We start from the raw sequence: 23,760 nt of genomic DNA, 5'->3' as shown, positions 1-23,760 counted from the left end.
GAGTATATTTCAATTTTCTAGAGCACTGCCAGCACAAAGGCTGCATTCAGACATCACACAAAGCCACGGTTTCAACTGTGCTTGTTTCAGAGAAAAACAGTTAACGTTAACCAGTTTGTCAGTTCAGACACGACAAGCTGTGGTAAAGTAAAAATGAAAGCAACAGCTTTTGAGCTCCTCGCAGCTATACCGGGGAGAGGGGAGTGCAAGTGCCCAAGGCTTGCTGCAGCTCATTCCAGCTCATTTACACTGCACTACAGTATGGTTTAGGGACGCGGGTGGCGCTGTGGTCTAAACCACTGAGCCTCTTGGGCTTGCCAATCAGAAGGTCGGTGGTTCGAATCCCTGCAACAGGGTGAGCTCCCGTTGCTCAGTCCCAGCACTTGCCAACCTAGCAGTTCAAAAGCATGCCAAAAAAAAGGGGGCAAGTAGATAAATAGGTACTGCTCTGGCAGGAAGGTAAACAGCGTTTCCGTGTGCTGCTCTGGTTTCAGTGTTCCGTTGCACCAGAAGCGGCTTAGTCATGCTGGCCACAGGACCTGGAAAAACTGTTAAGCGAGATGAGAGCCACAACCCCAGAGTCGTCTGCGACTGGACTTAACTGTCAGGGGTCCTTTACCTTTTTTACAGTATGGTTTAGAGCGACATCCAAACATGGCAAAAATATTTTCATTACTCATAGCAGGTTATATGCAATAGTGTTGTGGAAGAAGAATCACAAACACTTTAAGCTTACTTAAGACACCGTTTTATCTGAGATATATATATATATATATATATATATATATATATATATATATGCAGGTTTTGGTGTCTTCGGGTGTCTTCCCGTGTAAGAGTCGGGGTGTCTGTGCGACGTTTCGACGAGGTCTCACTCGTCATCTTCAGGCTGGTGCTTTCGGCTTCTTGTTACTGGAACAGTAACAAGAACAGTAACAGTTAACAGTAACAGTTACTGGTTACTCTGTTCCAGTAACAAGAAGCCGAAAGCACCAGCCTGAAGATGACGAGTGAGACCTCGTCGAAACGTCGCACAGACACCCCGACTCTTACACGGGAAGACACCCAAAGACACCAAAACCTGCATATATATATATATATATATATATATATATATATATATATATATATTACATTACTTCTTCACTATCTGGGAAATGCACAATCTGCTCCCACATCTCTGTTGCACATCCCCAAATGAGTAATATCAAAAGTCTGCGTTCCGTTGCACACATCATGTTGCTTTGCAACGCCGCCTTATCCGAAGCTACTAATAGTAGCTCAGGCTGACAACAACCAAGTACAGTGATATTATTGATATCTACAAGATAACTAGCCAATGCTCATTGGCTGAGAATTATTCAGCATGATAGATTAAAATTGATCTGGTGCTGGGAAAAGGAGACAGCAACATGCATGGGATTCGGACATAGGTGCTGCCAAACAAGTAGCCTATGTCCCTGCAAGTGATGAATCCTTCTGGTTACTTGACAGAAAGGTATGTTTCACAAGCTGGTTCCCCGAAATTCACTTTGTCCTGTTTGTGTACCCGCACCACCCCCCATCTAGTATTTTTCTCTGCCACTGCCACTAGTAGGAGAGGCCAAAATAAAGCCACTGGTTGCAATCCAACAGTTCAAATGTAAACAATGAAATTTCTGTGTGAGGGGAATTCTCCGTTCCCTTCTCCAAGAAAGATAACACTGCACAATGTGAAATACCTGGGCACATTGGGGTTTATATTCTTTTATAGAGCAAACTAGAAGGCACCTCAGATGTGATAAATCTTTGAATTGCACACATTGTGGCCAGGAATCAATCACTGAGTCAGCTTTCTATATATAAATAAGTAACTTAAACATTCCTCAAAGTCACTATGATCGGTGCTCAATAATGTGATATTTTCCAGTGCAAACTGACAGAAAAGAATAATATTCTGCCACTTATCTTATTAGCAAGTGTGCACCTTGCTTACACAGAACTGTATCTCCTGCTGTCAATTCACAGCCTGATACTTGAAATATATTCCCTTGAAAGGCAATTAGTTGAAGTCAATTAGAGCAACATGAAAAACCATCTTATAGGAGCTCTGCCAGATGAAGGAACTGTTGAACAGAACACCTTTATGAAGCAGGTTTCAGTATGGCTTCTGTTAGGTACAACGTATTCCATATGGATACTTTCAACAAGCCTAGCAAATCTGCGTGTGGTATTTGACTAATATATTTTCTGAAAAGTTGTTGTGCTTTGTAACTTCTAGATGTATGAAGCAGTGATACCTTCAGCTTAACAAAGTCAAAGACCACTTAATTCAGCCACTTTAGGATTGCATAGACATGCAAGAAAAGGATGGGCAGAGCAGTCTTAAGAGGGCCCTGGGAAGAGTGGAAAGGAGATTATCCATAGCATCCTCAGCCCTGCCAGCTCCTGTCAACCAGGATGGAACATTGGGAGATAATTTTTTGCCGCACTAGCTCCAGGTTGGCGTAGCAGAGGCCCAAATCAGGCCCCCTCTGGGAAATGATTCAGCAGATCTATGAATGCCTCAGCTCTGCCACCACCCTAAAAATTAATGCCCTGTGTCAGGTTCCTCTGCTGGCTACCGCTGGAGCTTGCTAGACATCTATAATGTTCTGACTTACCATCAGGGTCAAAAACATACTAGGCTCTCTTACACATTTCTCAACAATACCCTAGAGTAGTTGTAAATATGGCAATAACAAGTTACCACTTAAACTTTATACTGTTTAGGCACCTTTCAATTTGTGCCTCTCAAGAACCTTGAATTCTGCTCGTTTTATTGCAAAAAAATAATAAAAAATAATAGAAGTCATTTCTGGTTTCACAGAGAAGATTAAACTATAATGCACACTTGTAAGACTTTCTATTAAGATCGTTCAGGCAAGAGAATGTCTAAGTCGCAATTATAGCAGCCCTTATCATCAATTTGTTGGAATGTGTACTATTATATACAGATTTCTGAGGAGTTGAGAACATATTCCCAAGTTGTCGGTGTTGTGATTCCAGCTAGTCTGCTGGTGTGAATATTATTCCTTTCTTAATATGAATGTTGACTGAAGCACTAGCTAGTCTGTCAAACCAACCTTTCTAACCTGCTAGTTATTTTTAGCTGCAGTTTGTGTAATAATTCCTGATGGGGGGGGAGTTGGGTTTATCAACTAAGGGTGAAAAGGATGGTGTAAGGGAGAAAGCAGGCTGTCCTCCTCTCTGTTGTCCTCTCCTTTCTATGTGCAGGACCAAGCAATCCAGAGGTTGCAATTGCTGCTGCAATGTGATCACTCAGCCGATCCTGGGATGTAGCTGCCTTGCTTTGGTGTTAAGAGTGAATCTACCAGCTCATCTTCTCCATGTCTTAGGCCAGAAGGGCAACTGCCTGCCTCCTTCCAGCCCATCCCAGGCCCATATCTCCTTGTGTCGCCACTCCTCTTTGGCAGGACAAGCAATGGGAATAATTGCTGCTATAGGAGCCAGTCCAGGTCTCCACTACTTGAGAGCCACACATTTTTTTTTGACTTGTTGATCTTTTATTTATTGTCTCAAAGAAATACTGTGAAACATAGTTGTACTTTTGGAATATGGTAAAAAAATATACAGTGGTACCTTGGGTTACAGACATAGGCGCCGACTCCATGGGGCCTGAGGGGGCCCGAGCCCCCTCAAAAATTCGTTTGGGGGGGCTCTGCCCCCCCAATAATTTAAGAAAATTATTAGGCACCTTGCCAAAAACCGCGCAGGGGACTCCGGCGCACGCCTCCCAAAGTGACCGGGAGCTCCTGAGAAGGGGCGGGCAGGTCGGTCAGTCAGAGGAAGACCCCCAGCGGCGGGACTTTAGAAAGGAATGGAGCCGCGGGGCCGAGGAACGGCGTATTCGTCGCCGGCGAGGGACCGGGGTGAGGGGAGAATGGAGGGGACGGGAGTTCCCGCCGCCGGAGCGGGGCTTTTTTTCTGGGTTCGGCTAAGGTGACGTTGGTAGGAGGGGGTGGCCGCCTCCCGGTGTGAAGCCTGGGGAGGGCAGGCCGGTTCTTGCATGCAAAAGCACCACTGCCATCCTGCCGCCAGTATGGACCCCGGTATGGGCCCCCCCAATATTTTTTATAAGTCGGCGCCCCTGGTTACAGACGCTTCAGGTTACAGACTCTGCTTACCCAGAAATAGTACCTCGGGTTAAGAACTTTACCTCAGGATGTGAACAGAAATCATGCACCAGTGGCGTGGCGGCAGCGGGAGGCCCCATTAGTTAAAGTGGTACCTCAGGTTAAGAACAGTTTCAAGTTGAGAACGGACCCCCAGAACAAATTAAGTTCTTAACCCAAGGTACCACTGTATATACATTGGTACTGATCACATTTCTTTAATTTTATATTTTTAGGAGTTTTCTTTTACAACACTAAAGGACTGTTTTCAGAAATATTTTAATTTGGTTCCCCCTCCCCTTACTTTTAAATAAAGAAGCACAAAGGCAAGTATATTGAAAGAAAGTATATAAAAGAACCATTGACTGACACTTACTTTGCTTTTGCTTCGGCATCCTCATATGCTTTATTGGAAACATCATCCAGGCCTCCAATCAGATGTTTGAAAGAGCTGTAAAGTAAAAGGCACATATTAAAGAAAAATATTCGAGTATAATAAAAACACCGTTAAAAAAAATATCACTCATTAATTACATCTTCCTTTCAAGAAACTTCTAAAACATCATGGTGGGAGGGGGGGGGGTTGGAATATAATAGAGGTTGCAATTCTATACTGGTCCTGTTTGTTGCCAGTAATCAAGTCTAGTTGCCTTGCCTTCTTAAAAACCTTTGTGGGCCTGCCAGAGGCTTCAACTTATTGTTAAGAAGGACTGAAAGATGAAGTACAAAGTACAAAGAAGAACCAAATTTGCTTTTGTGGTAACAGGCAACAGAAGAATTATCTGTCTTTAATGAGCGGCAACAAATATAAGTGCCCCATTCCTAAGAAAACCAACAATTAAGTGGATAAGAATGGGATGCTCAATATGGGGTGGATCTTAGTGATTACTTATTTGAGATTTTTTTTTTAGGGGGGACAGCTTTTAACCACCAGAATACTTGCTCATCAAAGCAAACAATGGATATGTTTTTTGACAAAATCAGCACTATTTATCTGATACTACGAAGACCTTGCTCCTAGTGTTGGAGAGCGCTCCCTCCAGAGGCAGTGAGGGGCACCAATCCAGATGGCTTTAAAGAATGGTTTAGAACAAAAATCATGGAGGACGGCTTTCAGTGGTTATTAGCCATGATGGCTGTGCACTGCCTCCACAGTTGGACGCAGGAATGCTTCTGAATACCAGTTGCTGGAAACCACAGGAGGGGACAGTGCTCTTGTGCTCAAATCCTTCTTGTGGGTTTTCCCCAGGCATTTGGTTGGCCACTGCGAAAACAGGATGCTGGACTAAATGGGCCATTGGTCTGATCTTCTTATGTCCTCACATTAGTATATCAAGGAAAGAAGAACAAGCTGCCTGCTAATACAGTAGCAACATGGCCAGAGTTCAATTCTCCTTTGAAATGGAAGGTTATAGGAGGGTTATATGTCATAACCAACTAAAATGGTATTTTAAAAATAAAGAGTATTGGGGAAATCAATTCTTGGCAGGGTGAACATTAATATGTATTTAACTTTCACGTTTTTTGAACTTCAACAGGAATGCAGAAATCTTAAGGACATGGGCCAGTAAAGTCAATTCTTAAAGTATCACCTTGAGAAATGAGATATGGAGCATTAAGCTGATCATAACAACAACAAATAAAAACCATTAATTAATTATTTGGTAGTGGTAATTGCCCGAAGCAAATATAAGAAACTAAATTAAACTTCAGCAACTTTCTAAATTAATAACTCCTCTGAACTAATAATTAAAAAGGTTGCTGCTTTGGCTCGGTTTTTTATTCAATTGTAAAATACGAGATAAACATACTATTAAACATAACAAAACCATAGCAAAATGATTTCACAGTTTTTGACATGCAGAATTATATGATTCCTCATAATCCCCTCCAGCCACTCATTTGTGCTTTCTACTTTACCTGTCATTCTTCATTTTTTTAAAGGTATCTACACACACAAACATGGGAGGTTTTCCCCCACCCCATAAATTGTATTGAAACTTTTCATCGTAAAATAGAATAAAAAACAATCTAATCTAAACATTTTTAAAACAAAACAAAATAACATCAAAAATAAAGAGAGGAAGAGCAAAGAAAATACGGGGCCCTCTCTCAAAGGTAAATATGAATCCTTCTCTCACACTGAAGGGGGTAGAGCTCCCCCTAAATCACAGCACATCAGCATCCTTGACTAATTAACAACATGTATATTTTGGCACTTTTAAGTCATACATCAAATAACATTTCCAGAATAATGGAGACTATGGCATATGTGATTCGTTAAAATATATGGTTGAGATAAGCACAAATTTTAATTTAATTTGCAATCATTTAACATTAAAAATATGATGGGATTCATCTCTAAGGCATCACAAACCAAAAATATTTTGAAGAGAGAAACATTTTGCACATACTCAGCTGCACCTACTTGTTTTTGCACTTACAGAAATAAATTGTAACATTTAATGCACATGTTTTCCAGGTCTAAGGTTCCTCCATGCCAACTGGAAAGACATGTTGACTTGCCAATCAGCTGAGAAAAAAAGGTGGCGTAATACCTGAACGGGGGAAGGAAAATGAAGGAATTGCCTATCCAGGGCAATGTTGCTTGGATTAGTGCTTTCCATACCGTCTGCTGGAATACACTAGTGTACTGCAATCAACTACTTTTGTTAAATATTTAAAACAGGCATAGGCAAACCCGGCCCTCCAGATGTTTTGGGACTACAACTCCAATCATCCCTAGCTAACAGGACCAGTGGTCAGGGATGATGGGAGTTGTAGTCCCAAAACATCTGGAGGGCTGAGTTTGCCTATGCCTGATTTAAAAGCTATGATGACCCTAATTTCAGAAGAGGGCATGGATAGAACCTGTGAGTGGCTGCTCCATCTGGTGAGCTATCAGAACTGCAGCTTGGAACATCTTTGCGTCAAGCCCTGGCTTCGATTTCAGATCTCCATTCTCAGTCCAGGCACCAGTTAAATCTTGCAGCACACTTATTTCAGAAATTCCATAGCTAGCTAGATATTTTATGGGATGCAACAGTAAGCTGGTGGAGACAGTACTGCATCCAGTTTTCTTGTAGAATTAATGGTGCATGAGTAGTGCAAAGTTGAGGGAATGATTCAGGTTATATTATGGAGCTTCCTTTTACTCAGGCTCTTGGTTCATCTAGCCAAGTACTGTCCAGTCCATCTAGCAGAACTTAGCAAAGTTCCAAAGTTTGTAGCTGAAACCCATTAATTAGAGGCAGCAGTGACTAGAGTTGGGAGCTCCCAAATTCTACCCGGGAGTAGAAAAACTGCACTTTTTTAAAATCATGGAAGTAGAACATCTGCGAGTCTCTTCCTCTGACATGACACCAGTCATGTGAATAGAGTAGCATTCATAGGTTGGCCAGCTGTAGTAACATTCTGGGCCATTTCAGTACAATGCTATGTCTAAATGCCATCGATTCCAACAGCCTGATTGATAGATATGGGTCTGGCAAATGGCTCGATTCCAACAGCCTGATTGAAAGATATGGGTCTGGCAAATGGCTGGGAGCTGCTGGCAGAGTCTGAACAATCCTCAAAATTACAATATCAATAGCAGAGCTTACCAAACTATGTGTCGTGACATGTTAGTGTGTCAGCTGCAGTGTATAGGTGTGTCGTGTGAATTACAGTTACCAGCATTCTTTGGTGGAAGTCCACATGCTTTAAATGTGCTTTAAATGCATGGTGTGCGGACAGGAAACCAAATCTACCAAAATTCATTTTTCCTTCACCCAGTGTGAAGCCACTATTCCTGTTTTATCTGATAGCAGAAGATGTAGTTACTTAACTGGATTTATAGAGATGGTACAGCAATCACATTAAAAATTTAGAAAGGTACTTTGAGCAAATGGCAAATTTGTAACTCTGAAAAGCCTGAGAACATGTAATGCAGCAATCAGCACATTTTTACTCGTTCCTGTTACTCAGAGGTGGTAATAAAAGAAAGAAACCTAGTCAAGCAATTATGCAGATGATGCGTTGAACAAGAGGACAAACATTCCAGTTTGATTTCATGATAAGGTATGACATGTGCGTTCCCAACATAGGGACAACATATTTTTCTGCTATTAACAGCTCCACTTTTTCCTCATTCTTTAATCACTCCCTCTAATAGCAAACACAGGCATTAAATAAGGCTGGAAAAAGGGGGGAGTATCAACATTCCTTTTCCATTTGGAAAATGAAAATGAAAAACTGGGGTCAGGGATGGAATGCCCTGCTTTATCCCCTCAAATATCCTGGAGAAAGACATGGCTAAATATGCAGGAAAATGATTTTGAGGAGATATGGAAAGTTTTTGTAGAATTTGTACAAATCATCGCAAGAGGTGTTTGGGAGGTTGGATAGTTTCACTGGAATGGTCTTGGGGGTGGGGTGCACATTCTTATCCTTATTTATTTATTATTATTACTTTGTCAAGGAGGAGGAGGCGGCAGAGGAATCCTAAATATGAATACTCCTTCTAGCAGGAGTAGTTGTTTAAGATCATTGCCTATAGACAGCCACCTAATCTTAAACAACTCCTAACCCACAATAATACTACAACCAGACTTAACACGGACACTGGCACCAGAGCCTGCAATAAACCCAGATGCCAACTTTGCTGCCACATACACCCGGACAACACCATTACTGGCCCCAACAACATCACACATACCATCTCGGGACTATTTAATTGCTCATCGTCTAACATTATGTATGCCATCAAATGCCAACAGTGTCCTTCAGCTCTCTATATTGGACAAACAGGCCAAACCTTACGCCAAAGAATAAACGGACATAAATCTGACATCAAGAATCACAAAACAGAGAAACCAGTAGGAGAACACTTCAATCTCCCAGGACATTCTATACAAGATCTCAAAGTAGCTGTTTTACTACAAAGGAATTTCAGAAATAGACTGGAAAGAGAAGCTGCTGAATTGCAACTCATTACCAAACTCAAAACCATGGAGAGACCTGGTCTGAACAAAGACATTGGATTCTTATCTCATTATACATGACTAAGCCATTTTTCACCTTCTCACCCCTTGCCTTTTCCTGTAAGACCTATTGCAGTCGTTAAGAGTCGTCAACAGGCTCATCTCAGCTATCTGCCAATCTCCCATTCCCACCACCCTTCTGAGTAATACCCCTCCCCACCTTCTCACTATATAGAAGGATCTGGCAACTTCTGTTTCAGTGTATCTGAAGAAGTGTGCATGTACACGAAAGCTCATACCAAGAACTAACTTAGTTGGTCTTTAAGGTGCTACTGGAATGATTTTTTTTATTTTGGATGTAAATGGTTATCCAAAGCCTATACCACACCTCTTTCATATGTTGTTAATAAAGTTGTGACCTGATCTGAGCCCATTCAAGCTGTGTTGTGTCCTTTATTTACTGTTCAACTGGAGAGGTGGGAGGTGGGGGCTGGGGGTGGGAACTGCGTAGTCTGAGCAGGCAACCATAGAAGTTTCCTATTTGAGACACTGGAAAACAACAAAACAAGTCTTAACTGCATGGGGTTGGGCAAATCAATATTTGTTTCCCCCATGCTGCCCCAAGCATGTATACTTGGCTCAACATTTAATTCTCTTCTGCTTTTATATTTATTATATGCAGGTTTTTGAATCTTTTCATAAGGATTTAGCTGTGAATACCCACAGAACAACTTTAGCTGTTTCGGGCCACAAACTCATTCCAGCAACTGTTGAATATTTACTGCTAAATAGTGCCAGCTTTATTACAGAGCTGGCTGCTCTTGAGACCACTGTCTGGAGAGGAGCATGGCCCACAAGATTACAGAATTTGGCCATCCCTGATCAACAGGCATTTTGTGATGTGACAATGCACTGACTGCTGGGGTTATTATTTTTGAAAGAGCCTTTAGGAAACAGCTATGGGCTGAAGTAGAAAATAAAAATAAAAATCTGCTTTGGGTGACTGACTTGAAATACAGATAAACTAGATTCTATAGTCACTCCTTTTTTACATACGCTCTTCAAAAAGCCTGAGGGAAAAAATAATTTATCCAAAGAGATTGAACTGAGCCACAGTCAGTCCATAAAAATAAAGAAGTATTTGAAATCTAAATCATGACTGAAACCCATACTGCATAAATAAAATGTGTTTGGTATTATAACAATCACCAGATGTAAGTGCTCCGTGACCAAGAGAGTATAAAACTGACAGGAATAAATGGTACTGAAAGTAGATGCAGCAAGTAGGTTTCTATAAAATTAGTCAGATCGTTTGGTAAAGTGATGTAACGCTAGATAATGGTAGATGCTCCTTTTAATTTGAAAGGACAACAAAAGTTGTAACATCTACTCCAAAGGGTTTTGCTATGAATTTGATTGTGGCTTTGGAAACAGCATCCTCAGCCTGGAGCTGGGGCAGGGTCAGGCCCAGTCTGCCTGCCTCACCTCACTCTCAACCTCTGACACCACAATGCAGATAAGGTGGCTGCTCTCCAGAGCCCCAGGGGCGGCAGTGGGGAGTTGGGATTGCTATGTTTTGTCTGTGGAAGAAGATGATAATTCATATTCAGAGAACACTTCCTGTGTTTAGAGGGGGTGCATCTCTGAACACCCGTTGCTGGAGAAAAAACAATGCAAGCAGCCTGTCGCCTTCATATCCTGCTTATTGGCTTCCAGCAATTATCTGTTGGGGAAGGTAGGACTGGCCTGAAAGTGGCTCACCATCTCTGAACCCTTGTTCTCCGGCTGTAGAGATGGTAACTCAGTTTCTGCACATTTGAGAAAGCACTCAAGAAATTGCTGTGATTTTCAGGAGTGGGAGATGAGCGAGGAACTTAGTTTTAGAATTCTGGGAGACTGGAGGTGTTTCTATTTGTTGCCTACATGCTTATTATTTACTTATTTTATTTTTAAATAAGGGTTTGCCTTTGTGGGAAAGTGGTGGCAGTGATCTGCCCCATCTGGGTCCATTTTTGCCTGCAAAGCATCTGAGGAAGAAATCTACATCACATTGTAGCATCCTTTAGAGTGCATAGCGGGAGGAGGCATCGCCAAGTCCACCATCCTCCTCCTCCTCCTCCTCCTACTACTACTACTACTGTGTGGAACAGGAGACAATCGTGTTTTCCTCTATCTGTAAATGAAACTATGAATTTCTTCCTCAGATACGCTGTGGTGACAATGCCCTGGAAATGGGGGTGATCATGGCCACCACTTGCCTATGCTGATAAAATATATAAAAATCTATAAAAAGTGCAGGGGGGGGAGAGAGAGAGAGAAGCCCCTGCTGGTGACTCATAGATTACAGTGTTTCTTAAATTCCACTGGACCACAACTCCCATCATCCTTGACCTAGCTCTGCTAGCTAGGGATGATGGGAGTTGTAGTCCAACAGCAGCTGAGGACCCAAGTTTGAGAAACACTGGATTACTTTTAACAATAGGTCACTGCTCAAAAAGTGTTCCAGGCATCTTGATAATGTTTTCATGCCATTGTGGTTTTTTTTGCCCTTCCCACACCCTCACGAATGTGCCAAAAATATTCCCAAAAGAATGTTCAGCACAGTCCTAGGGTGAAGATGAATGTTTCATCTGATCCAGCAAGGCTCTTCTTGTGTTTTTATTTACTTTTCAATTGTCTATTTTGTTGTTACTTTGGACTTCAACACATATACTCATTTGGCTAGTGGATAAAATGGGAAATTGCTGCAAATACTTTACTGGCATATTTCCTTTAATCCTGTAAACTATTCTCAGCATGGTGTTTCACTTCATATCACCAGTATTCTGTCAGCACTAATGAGGCTCTCTTTAAAAAAACATAAAAAAGAACCAGAACAACAAATTCAGAGAATTGATGTTGGGAATACTCGGTAAATCCATTAGTGTTATATTATACCAGCTGCCCTAGACCAAGCTATTTCAAGTCCTAACCTGTCTGCTCATACATCTGTTGTTAACATAGGGTTGGTTTCGGATAACCTTTTCTTTTTCTTTTTCTTTTTTGGTGCCACAATATTTTTATCCTTCAATTTCCTAATGTTTAAACATGGAGCTGTACTTCAGAACAGGCACTTATTTGCCTCAAAAGTCACGATCGTGGAAAGGAGAACCCATCTGCTGGTTGGATCACAAGGCTCGGCAGAGGTGTTTGGAGAGTTTGACGTGCAGGTGTCTGCTTGATGTGATGTCTACTGGTAGGGCAGTAGAGCCCAATGGAGGTGTGGTGCTTTGCCTACAGTGATGTGTGTCACTGAGATGCACAGAAATAGAATCCATGCAATAGACATGAGATCCTCTTTCTTGGATTTGATGAAGGTCCAAACCTCTGAGCTGATCTTTGCTACTTGTTCTGGAGGAAGAGAAGTTGGGGCTCTGGAGGTGCCCAGAAGGGTTTTCAGGTAGACTAGCTGATTGTTTGGATTGGCTCTTCTTGAAGTTTACCAGGAACCTATAAGTCTGGAGGGTGTTGACAGTGGAAATTTTCTTTGTCCCAGGTGATGGCAACCCATGCTATGCCACTGGCCAGGAGTAGGGTTCCTGAAGGAAGATGTCCCCAGACAGCCTGCGTACTCTGTATAAGCATGGCTTCTATTGACTGAAAAGGTGGAGGAGAAAAATCAAAAGTGGTCTGAGGCAACAGGTGCCTTAGCAATAAAGAAAGGGGTCTCTCTGCGATTTCTCACCCCAGGGAATGCTTGCCACCAAGTCTTTTCTGGCTACCCGCTTATCTGTGTGGTATGAGGTAACAACTTTCTTGCCTAGTGAAGGCAGAAATTGTAAATGCTGCTGGCAAGCTGATCTAACTCCCTTTTTTAATCTTGACAGGAAAAGACAAAGAGAGAAGGAACCGAGGAAAAAGCACCAGAGAAGGAGCTTGTGGACCAGCAGAACAGAAGAAGAACAAGCTACTGAATTAAAAACAGCAATTTAAGAAGGGGCAAGACAAGGTATGTATATTAAAAACATCCAAGGAGAGAGCAAAGAATGGGACAAATGGAGATTTGGCTGCACTCAACAAAGGCATGAGCAAACTGAATTCTGGGAGCCCTGCATCCCCAAAAGCTGCCTTTGAGCTGTGGGCAGAGCCAAGACCCAATCTGCTGACCTTTCAGTGCAGGTATGGGTAAATGGTAATTCTCATAACAAAAACCTTCTTTATGCTTTCTGTTCAGATTTAACCATTTCATGGGATTATACAGGAGAGGCTCAAATGTGATTAAATACTCAAGTGTGAAAATTTTGCAAGCCTGGTTAAATTGGAATCCAAGGGATTTAGATTCTCTGTTACCTGTGATTAACTCTCTCTGGGGTGGCACTCAAATTTTCAATTTCAGTGGTCTTGTGAGAGCAGATTTCATTCACTACAAAGCTAGGGATAGTTCTGTGGAGCCACTCCCTTTGTTCCTAATGAGCCGCCACCTTCACGGAATTGAATAGAATTTAAGAATACCAGAGCAGCTCCTCTGGATTAGATCGAAAGCCTATTAAGTCCAGCAACCCGTTTCTTGTGGTGGTGGACAACAAGATTCCTCTGAGAAACCCAGAGACAATTCTTAAAGAAAATAACCCTCTGCTGTTGTTGTAGCCCAGCAATTTGGGGGAAGAGCTGTGGCTTAATAAAGCATCTGCTTTGCATGCAGAAAATCCATGGACATGTAGGCAATACTGAGCCAGATAAACCAATGATATGACTCAGTGTAAGGCAGCATCCTACATTTGAATGACATTCAGTGGCATACTACCTTTGAACATGGTGATAACATATAGCCACCTTGACTTGTGGTCATTGATGGACCTAAACCCCATGTATTTGTCTATTCTTCTTTTTAAAGCCGTCTAACTTTGTCATATTCTTGTGGAAGTGACCTTCATACACTAATAAGAGAATATTCATTTACATCAAAGGAGCTCTGACACCCACAATAAAATATGTAAGTTTGACATCATTGATTTTAAGGGACATAAGCAAGATGATGATGATGATTAACGGTTTCAGGACTACATCCTCCATATGCAACTTGAATAATGTGTGAGGAAAGAAAGCACTGACGTAAGCTATTAAAGGAGACTTCAAGCATGTACTTTATTTATTTATTTTTTTACAAAGCCTAATAGGTTTCCCATAATCTACAACGAGTTTCTCCACTTAGCTTCATGTATATAATTAATTGAGTGTTGGAAATGGATACGCTGACTGCAAAATCAGATTCTCCAGGGTCACAATACAACTAAGTACATATCCCACTATAAATAGCATGAATGCAGTCACACTCAGCTGCACGACATTGTTGAAATCTCTGGTACGCAGTGGATTAACTTTGAGTCCCAGAAGTTTAGAGTTATATATGCACTCTCCTGCTACTTCAAGGACATTGTCAGTAGTAAAAGAAAAGCATATTAAGCTGCTGTCATAAGAATCAAAAATAATTACTAAATGATTAAAGACTAATTTTGGATTAATTCTACCTATTTATTTTGATTATGATTAAGTTCCAATTGCAAAATGTTTGTACTGAGTAGTTCAAATAAAATGTGAGTAATTATTTAGCGGCTTTCCTCAATGAATATCTGTCAAATGTGTCTAATTGGGTTCATTAATTTCCATCTTTCCCTATGGATTTATGCAGCATAATGGCTGGTTTATGTAACATGGAACCTTTCTTGTAAATGTGTCACAGAAGCTATTTTGTTCAAATTCCTAACAGCCCCCATCTGTTTATATCAGATACAGCCCCAGTGAAATTCCGGTGGGTCATAAGTTAAATTAACAATGTATTTCCTTTGAAGCAGTGTTTTCTTACACTTCAATAAATAGAATACATTGTGAAATTAACTTCTTGCAGCTATGTATGTATGTATTTAACCCCCCCTTAAACATCTATGGTCACAATAGAGCTCAAAAGTAACAAAATAATCTAGAACTTTTTACCATACTCCATACTCCATGTATTCTCTCAACATTACTATCTAATGTTTCACCCTCCATCCCTTTGAGTGCATTTCAATTTAAGGATTTCATTAAAAGGGTATGGGGATCATTTATATAGATTGATTAAAGTGAAATAAGAGCGCATCCCACATATTGTAATTTAAATGAAAACTCTCATTTAGCAACCCAATAATTGCTTCATATTGATGTAGGAATTAAGATAAAGAAATGCTAATTATTCTGTTGTTGGTTTTTTTAAAAATATTCACATCTCCAGGAAGCTTGGAACTGCTGAATTTTTCTGTTCTGAACTGCCCTGGGACCTTTGGATTAAGGGTAGTAAACGAATTTTAACAACAACAACAACAACAACAACAACAACAGTGAAAGAATGACAGTATTGGGGATCTGTGAGACCACATAGGAGTTATCCTTGTTAGTCATTTCAAATCCCAGAGTCCTTTTACTAGAACTGTGGTCACTGCCAAACATATCAACTGTAACTTAATTTGTGTATCTTATGCCAATACCGGATTAGTAAAGTGTCCCCCCAATGTAGGAAGGGGGTACTCTTGGGGGTACTCTGTCATGAGGTCCAAGTGCTTTTGTGTGGCAAGGCGTGTCTTTTACCAGCTATGGCTGGTTCATCAGTTACAGCCATTCCTGGATCAGAATAACATTCCACTGTAGTGCATGCTCCTGTATCCTCATGAATAGATTGTAACACACTCTGCATGATGCTTCCCTTCAGGACGGCCCGGAAACTGCGCCATAGTCTTTGGCAAAACTGCTGCCATGGACCAGTAAAGCACAAAAAGGAAGTCTTGTTTAAGGCTGCTTATTTCTTTCAGTACTACGTGAAGGTGTGGCTGTTTGAGTATCTGAATCTACGATGTGCACAGTGAGGTTTGGGTACTAATTCCTCATGTTTGAATAAGTGAATTTTCCATATAAAGAGCATTTGGCTAGCGGGACCTAAGTGTATACAGTATTGTATTAAAAGTCATCCTGTGATCACTTGTATGATGAAGGGCAACACACACAACTTCAATAAGGATCAGTTTGAGATAATTGGTATCATAGAGTAAAAAATGGCACACTTACTCTCTGTCGATGACAAGACATGTTACGGCTTCAGCAGCGATAACATTGGCTGTCCGAACATCTTCCCTGAAAGGACAATAATATGCATTTTACACAATTTGCCAGCAGTCTCTACAGTAAAGTAAACCATTCACACATTAATATACCTTGCAAATGAGAATTATGCTTTAGTGATTTATTATATTTTCAACCATTTAAAAAATGTCTTGTTTTGCTTTAAATCTTGCGGCTCTTTAGAAATGTTTCCAAAACAACATTATCATAAGAAGTCATTTTCTCAGCAGATAGGTTACTCAGTCATTTCTATGCCTTTTTACAAATTCATTTATCTTGATTATGGTTCTCTCTGACTTTGCGGTTCAGTATGAGAGAAATGAGCAACTAATTCAGTACCAAGGGCCACGTAAGAAGCATGAATATTTAACTGTGTTATTATCATTATCTGCACGTCATTTTTAAAGATGCCAAAAAAGTTCTTCAGAAGATCACATCCCAAACTGGATGAGATTGCTGCAGAATTGCGGCTTTAAAAGCAGGCCTATCCTGTTCAGGATTAAAATCTATGTATTTTTTTTATTTATTCAGACTATTTAAAGGTCACTTTTACGAGTTGAAATCACTCAATACCACATGAAAAATAGCAGGTAAAATACAATTCTTATGATAATAAAATATAATACATTACAAAACCTCCCATAAACCCACATTACTAAAACCAGTGATAACAAATACACATTCAGCCCTAAGGCAAAACACAGCATTTTTGTAAGACCACTAAAGAACTAAAATGCAGCATCACAGAGAATCACACCTACACATGCCAGTGAAAATAATTAATTGGGTCTTCAAGGCGTTTCAGAGGAACCGAAATGCAGCAGCTTTGCTGGTAGTGAACTTCAAAGTCATGGGGCCACCACAGAGAAAGCCCTTACCTTTGTACCTGACAACAGGCAGTTGAGTTGCAATTTAAATGGTCAAATGTACTAAACCTCCCCTTCTGCTTGGGTTTCCCCCTACAGCTTTTAGTAGACCACCTTCTGGTATTGGACTGTCAGTTTGTTTGTTTGTTTGTTTGTGTGTGTGTGGGAGAGAGAGAGAGAGAGAGAGAGAGAGAGAATGAAATAGACTTCAGGTGATGGATTGCAGGGACAAAAGCAGTTGGCAGGGGCCCATTTACAGACCTCCAGTCTGCCACAGTCATGTAGTTTTGGGCCTTTATACCATCATTATTTTGAGCCAGCATTTACCATATAGCCCACAGCTAGGGATAAGGGGAGTTTTAATCCAGTGAAATCTGAAGAGTCATAGGTCCCTCACCCCTCAATATATACATATTGCAAACTCAGGGGGCAATACATAAGGTGCTAAAACTTTAGCAGGGCCTCTAAGGGTGGGAGTCACAATGGCCCAATGAAGATTGAGCATGATTAGTGGCAATAGAAAATATAGTGACTATTAAAGGAAGCGGGGGCACTGAACGGAACAGTCTTCTGGAAAAGAAAATGTCACACTACAACATTTCACTGTAGCTGCCACTTGTTATCCTCACATTTGGATTTTATATTGCACCTGCAACACCATCTCTGTAATGCTGTTTGAAGGCCATTTGCAATATTGCACTGATAGCTTATCAACACTTTCCGTAGAAGTACTGCTCAATCAAAAGGGGTTTTAGTACAAAAGAACTCTGTTCTCTTACTGATAAAAATGATACTTTTATATGATATACAAGTATACAAAGTGACTCTCAACTTTATAAATCAAAATCTGATATGAAGTTGGCAGTGTAATATGGCTCTTTAAAAAGGTATGTATTTAATAAAATTATGGTATCAGCAAACCTGTAGTAACACATCAATCCTGAGCCACTGCTTTCAAAGTTTTAGCTAATTGCAGAACACTCCATTTCTTCATTGCACTGTGTATGCACCTTTAATGCTGCCTTTTAGTTACCGTCACTGATGACACTATATGTATTGCCTAGTGAAAATTGATTTTTAGTGCCGAAGCACAAAGTGTAAAACACAGAATTTACACATGCCTTCTTTTTCTTTTTTAAAGTGCATTTCAGTACTGGCTATGAAGGCAGGGGTAGATCAGGAAGAAACAAATGTTACTTAATGTTTTCTTTAATGTAAAGAGTCACACACAATGAAAACAGTAACATAACAGAGCTTACTACAGTTTATTTTAGAAACTGAGCTCAAACTTTTAGAAAACTAGCAAAAAAAGAGCCAAGTTTAATTACAATTAAGGAATACTAACCCAATTACATTAAGTCACATATCCGTCTGGCTATGGTGCTTAATATACCTCTAAGTTAATAACTGTTTGTTTACGTCAGTAGATTAAGATGTGAGAAATGATTCCAATTCCAAACATGCAGCAAGTTATTAATACTCCTTTCTATTAGTCTAATCCAAATGTTCATTATAATGCAGCACAGCGTAGACAATCACAGTGCCAACCCCGCTCCCCCCCCCCACAACCCACCAGCATAAAATCATTATGAAAATACAATCTGGTGAGCACTGACTCGCAGGTTTTTTCAACTTCTAGGCTGTATTCTTCATCACTACTTCCAGAGAGATAACCCTCATTCTCAGAGTCACTTTCACTGTCAGAGTAGCCCATAGTTAAGAGCTTGCAGTTACCATTTTCCTCCTTGGGAAAACTACTGTTCCCTTCTATCCAATGACCCTACCTTGGGCTCTGGCACAGCTCAGGAATTTTACAGACCTTCCAGCTTAAACCTTTTAGGCTTGGAAAAGGTCACAGCTGCTCTGGGAAGTATCTCCTGCAAGCAGGATGCAAAATGTAAGCAGAGCATATTGCTGAGCCGCAAAGCAGCACAAAGTTCATCTACTTGAAGGCACCTCCTCTCATCATCCGCACTCTCTTAACAGCTCTGCTGCACTGAGACCTTCTGCCGCCAACAGATGTAGTGGCAAATGCTTTATACTAGCACACACTTAAACATGACACCTGTTAACCCACACAAGGGATCGAGCTAATCTGCATGCCAAAACTTTTTTTTATTCTTATTTTATTGTCTAGCTCAGCAGTTTCCTACAGTTCCTTGTGAAGAACACATTCTGTTCTTCAGTATCAAAATGAAGCTGCTTGCTAAAATCAAAAGAAAACCCTTAAAGGTGGGTGGCGAGGAGCTTTATTCAGGTAATGATTCCTAGAATTGGTTCAAGACGCATTATAGTTTTATGACAGTGCTACTTATAAGTAAAACCCATTGATTGCAGTGGAACCTAAGTGTGAATAAGATTGCAGCCCCAAACAGGCCACTAGAGCATATGACTATTAATTGAAATATGAGAAGAATAAATTTTCATGAATATTCATGCTAATAGTAATAATAAAAATAATAGTCCATAAATATAATTTAGATATATTTATCTCTTTCTAGTTATTTCAATGCATGTGTTAAGTGTTATTTGTAGGTTGCGAGTAAATGCAAACTTTCTGCTGTTGTATTCATTAACATCTAATTGTGAAAATCACCTGATATATGAAAAATGAAGGATAACAACTATTATTTGAAAAATTGAGGTTTAAATTATTGGCCATTTGATTGTACGTCAAATGAGAAATGCAGAATATATATTTTTAAAAATGAATGTCAGACACAGGTGTCATGTTTTACTGGGATCTTCACAAAGTACTATTACATCTGATTTCAGTATGGAAATCCTGCCTACAATCTCATGTACAGTTAAATGGGTTTAATCCTGTGTTGGATTGTGGCCAAAGTGTTTTACAATTCTTATCTATGTTCCCTTTGAGGTAGGATGAGTGATAATGACTTGTTCCAGGCTGCCCAGATAGTGTCATGACGATTTCTACATTAATCTCCTATGTCAAATGCTATCCACTTCACTACACTGCCTCCAGGCAAATATGAATGAGAAATACATGTCTCCCACCAAAACCTATTGAAATAAATCCCTGTAGTTCCAAGTGTATGCCATTTCAAAAAAGGAGACGAGGTTCCTGGTTGAGGTTCCACATTTGACAGAATATCTCATGCCACTGTAAATTGAAGGGCGAAGAAGAATGCAAGCATTTATTTATTTTTAAAGGAAACAAACAGGAGTCTGTACCATGGCATAATTTCTATAAATGCAGGATTTTGACAGGGAAACCAGAACCTGTTTAACCTCTTTTGGCCAAGCTGCTATGAAAGCATTCCAAGAACTGGCCGTCATAATAAAAGACAGTTGTCTGCAGTGGCTGCAAACTGCAAAAGCTGAGGATCTCATTGCTCAGTATCAAATGGATGAGAAGTTGTGAAGGAAATGGATTTAATATTCATTATGCTTGAGTATATAATTTATGGCACCATATGCCATGTTTCCTAAATATTTTTTATTAATTGCCACTGAAACCCTGCTAAGTGTAGCTTTTCAAATGAACCCCTGATTAATACAGTCAAGCTATAGTTTTCTGCTGTACACAATCTGTGCTAAGCAGGTGGCTATGCTGAACTGACAGTATTAATTTTTTTCTTAATTCACCAAAGAAGATTCAGATTACAGAGCAGGCAGAAGAAAATTATATCAGCAGTGTGTAATTCATAGCCATCACTGAGTCCTGGAGATTAGATGCTTCTGAAATGTCCCCTTTATCATGATTTAGTCATGCACTTCTTTCTGATTTCTGTTAGCAGGTTCATGCTGTGAGATTCTTTTCTTTTACTCCCTTGCTAGCACCACAGAAGTTCTGGTGCCAAGACATATTATTCATCTTAGCTTTATATGTTCTACTGTGGCTGCATCCTCTTGTGACTGGCATCTCCCCCCACCAATCCGGTACACCTCTGTCTATGCCCGTGCATGTGTGTGATCTTGGCATGCATAAGTTTGGGAGCAACATGGAGAACCACCCTTCAGGGGTAGGGAACCCTTTTCAGCCTGAGGGCTGCACTTCATCAGAGGCAACATTATGGGGGCAACAGATGCAATTCTCATCTTTGTACAGTAGGCTGAAGTCCAACCATGAAAGATTCCACCGTTTCTACACGTGTGTGTGTGTGTGTGTGTATCCAGACAAGCAAAAGGCATTGCTGTAGCTCAAGGACACATTCCAGTCGGACAAAAGAACTGGAGGATGTGGAGCAGAACCAGCAAGGGGTCTGAAGAGTGGGTGTGTGGCCTGATGAGAATCTCAACGTTCACACAGAGAAGTCTAGAGGGCAACCAATGACCCCCTCCCCTGGGCCTGAGGTTCCCCATCGCCCACTCAAGTCCCCCATGCTATATCCCATTCTGTTCTGAAGGGTGCCCCAATCTTCAGAAGCAGTCTTTGGGGTTTCATATGGTCACTGGGCAGGGGTGATCAGTGAATATCAGTCTCTAGCCTTGCATGAGTCAAACCATATTCTTGGGTATGAGCCAAAGTAATCTCCCCAGCCCGGGCATCATCGTTAATGTTTTATATTCATAAATCTCAAAGAAATTAACTTTTTTCGTTGTGAAAAATGTGTTATAAATACTTCTAAATTCTCCTTTTTGCTGGAGGGCAACAAAAGTGGAACACAAGGAATAATGAAACCTCACAAAGGTAACAGAGTAGAGTTGAGAATACCCACTCATCCCTAGTAATGCCCAGCGGTCATAGAATGGACCTCTAGGGGTTTTGGTTAAGGGATATCAACTTAATTTCTGGCATTTTAAAACTCTGGCATTTTTGCCACTGGGATGCCTGTAGCTTCAAAATTCTAAGATATACTGTCAAAGGATTTTTATGTTTGTTTAGCAGAAAACTTCCAGCTTTTGCGTTGAAAGGATGCTTCACCATAATCATCATCATCATTACAATGCCACCTGCCTTCTACGGCAGTGGTTGAGGAAGAAGGGAGGCATGAGTATTGGTTTGTTTGCACACTCCAATCACAGCTGAAAGTAACACAGCAATATCTTATAATTTCGAATCTAAAACAGTGCCAATGGCAAAAACATATTTTATGTTACCAGATATTAGCTTTAAGAAAATAAACTCTAAAATGAATTTTTACCGACACTCCTTTGAAGTATCATAAATATTTTATGCAAAGCTGCGTTCTGTAATCTTAAAAAGTCCATCCAAACTACGGAGCTGACTTGAAAAGAAATTAACTACTCTCTAGCTCCAGTGGGGGGTGACATTAGTTCGACCTACAGGAAATTATGTTGCTGGGCATATGATAGGAGTGTTAAGAGAGCAATTAGGGCTGTCATCCACCATATTCCCAGAAGGATAGGGATGGATTTTCATTTCTGTGTTTTACACAGACAATGCCTGGCTGTTGAATGTAACTCTTCTTTAAATCGAATCTTAAAATCAAAGAGCAGGCTTATCAAAGTTTGTACACTACTTTTCTTTTTATGCTGGAAAATCCATCACCGAGCTTTCGTTCTGACTTCTAACCAATGCATTAACTACATTTTTTGTCAACTTTATGGAAATTAGGTATGTGTTCATTTGCATATAACAAAATACAGCTAGAACATAGGTCGAGGTTTGGTATTTAGCAAACTCTGAGGAGCCACAATTGGCTATTGACATGGTGTCAGAATGCTTTGCCTTCCTGACCTTGCCTTCCCTCACCTCTTCAAGCTTGCAAAATGTGTTCAGGGTTTTAGTCCTTACTGATTCTGCTGTTAACACTTGCTTTCTGGCTTGCTGTTATGTATGTGTCACAGCTTTAGCCTGCATACAGTGAGGGATGGGAAAAGATGAAAGAGAGGGTATAAATTTGACTTCTGAAACACTTGAATAAGCATGTTGGACCATTCTCCTGAAGGATTTCAAAACTTCAAGATGAAGGATGGAGCCATCCATTCTGTTTCTTGGAAAGCATATTGATATTTATAATTCTGTTTCACAACAGAGCAACACAGCTATTCTGTTAGATGACGGCAAGTTCTAAAAACAGATCACCTCCATACGCAATGTGTTGCGATGGTAAGGGAATCTCAGGACCAGTTATAAGATGCCAGTTACTTCCTCCAAGAAACTGGGAAGAATTTGTTGGTTGAATACCTGTTATGGCTATTTTATGAGCTAGCTTGCACTTACCTTTCCATGGAGGCGCAGATTGCAGCTATAACAAAGGCGGCATTTTTCCATCTCCGCCAAGCTAAGCAGTTGGCTCCTTACCTCTCTCGCCCTGACCTAGCCACTGTGATCCACGCGACGGTCACCTCCAGACTGGATTATTGTAACTCGCTCTACGTGGGGCTGCCCTTGAGACTGACCCAGAAACTCCAGCGGGTGCAGAATGCTGCAGCGAGACTCCTTACGAGGTCTTCGCTGCGAGATCACATTCACCCGGTGCTATACCAGCTGCACTGGCTCCCGGTGGAGTACAGGATCAGGTTTAAGGTGCTGGTTTTAACCTTTAAAGCCCTATATGGCCTAGGACCCTCGTACCTACGGGACCGCCTCTCCTGGTATGCCCCACAGAGAAACCTACGGTCTTCAAATAAAAACATCTTGAAGGTCCCAGGCCACAGAGAAGTTAGGCTGGCCTCAACTAGAGCCAGGGCTTTTTCGGCTGTGGCTCCGATCTGGTGGAA

The 23,760-nt window shown here is 40.7% G+C and overlaps 1 protein-coding gene and 1 long non-coding RNA gene across 9 annotated transcripts in view; one reads left to right on the top strand and one right to left on the bottom strand.

Moving 5' to 3' along the window:
- The window catches only part of PRKG1 (protein kinase cGMP-dependent 1), a gene marked incomplete at its 3' end in the record, with an annotated part of 706,724 nt that overhangs the window by 76,359 nt on the left and 606,605 nt on the right, over positions 1–23,760 (bottom strand). For all 8 annotated transcript variants that reach the window (XM_082222041.1, XM_082222042.1, XM_082222043.1 and 5 more), the window contains 2 exons: positions 16,190–16,255; positions 4,531–4,605 (listed from right to left, as the gene is read on the bottom strand). In XM_082222041.1, the coding sequence (XP_082078167.1) occupies positions 4,531–4,605; positions 16,190–16,255 (141 nt within the window). The remainder of the gene's footprint in view (positions 1–4,530; positions 4,606–16,189; positions 16,256–23,760) is intronic.
- The window catches only part of LOC309532209, a 738,788-nt gene that overhangs the window by 123,574 nt on the left and 591,454 nt on the right, over positions 1–23,760 (top strand). The gene's annotated exons all lie outside the window — the stretch shown is intronic.

The sequence above is a fragment of the Podarcis vaucheri genome (genome assembly GCF_965113315.1).
Source record: "Podarcis vaucheri genome assembly, chromosome: 5".
Taxonomy (NCBI): domain Eukaryota; kingdom Metazoa; phylum Chordata; class Lepidosauria; order Squamata; family Lacertidae; genus Podarcis; species Podarcis vaucheri.
Note: the sequence above shows the minus strand (reverse complement) of the source record. Positions and strands in the feature narration are given on the sequence as shown.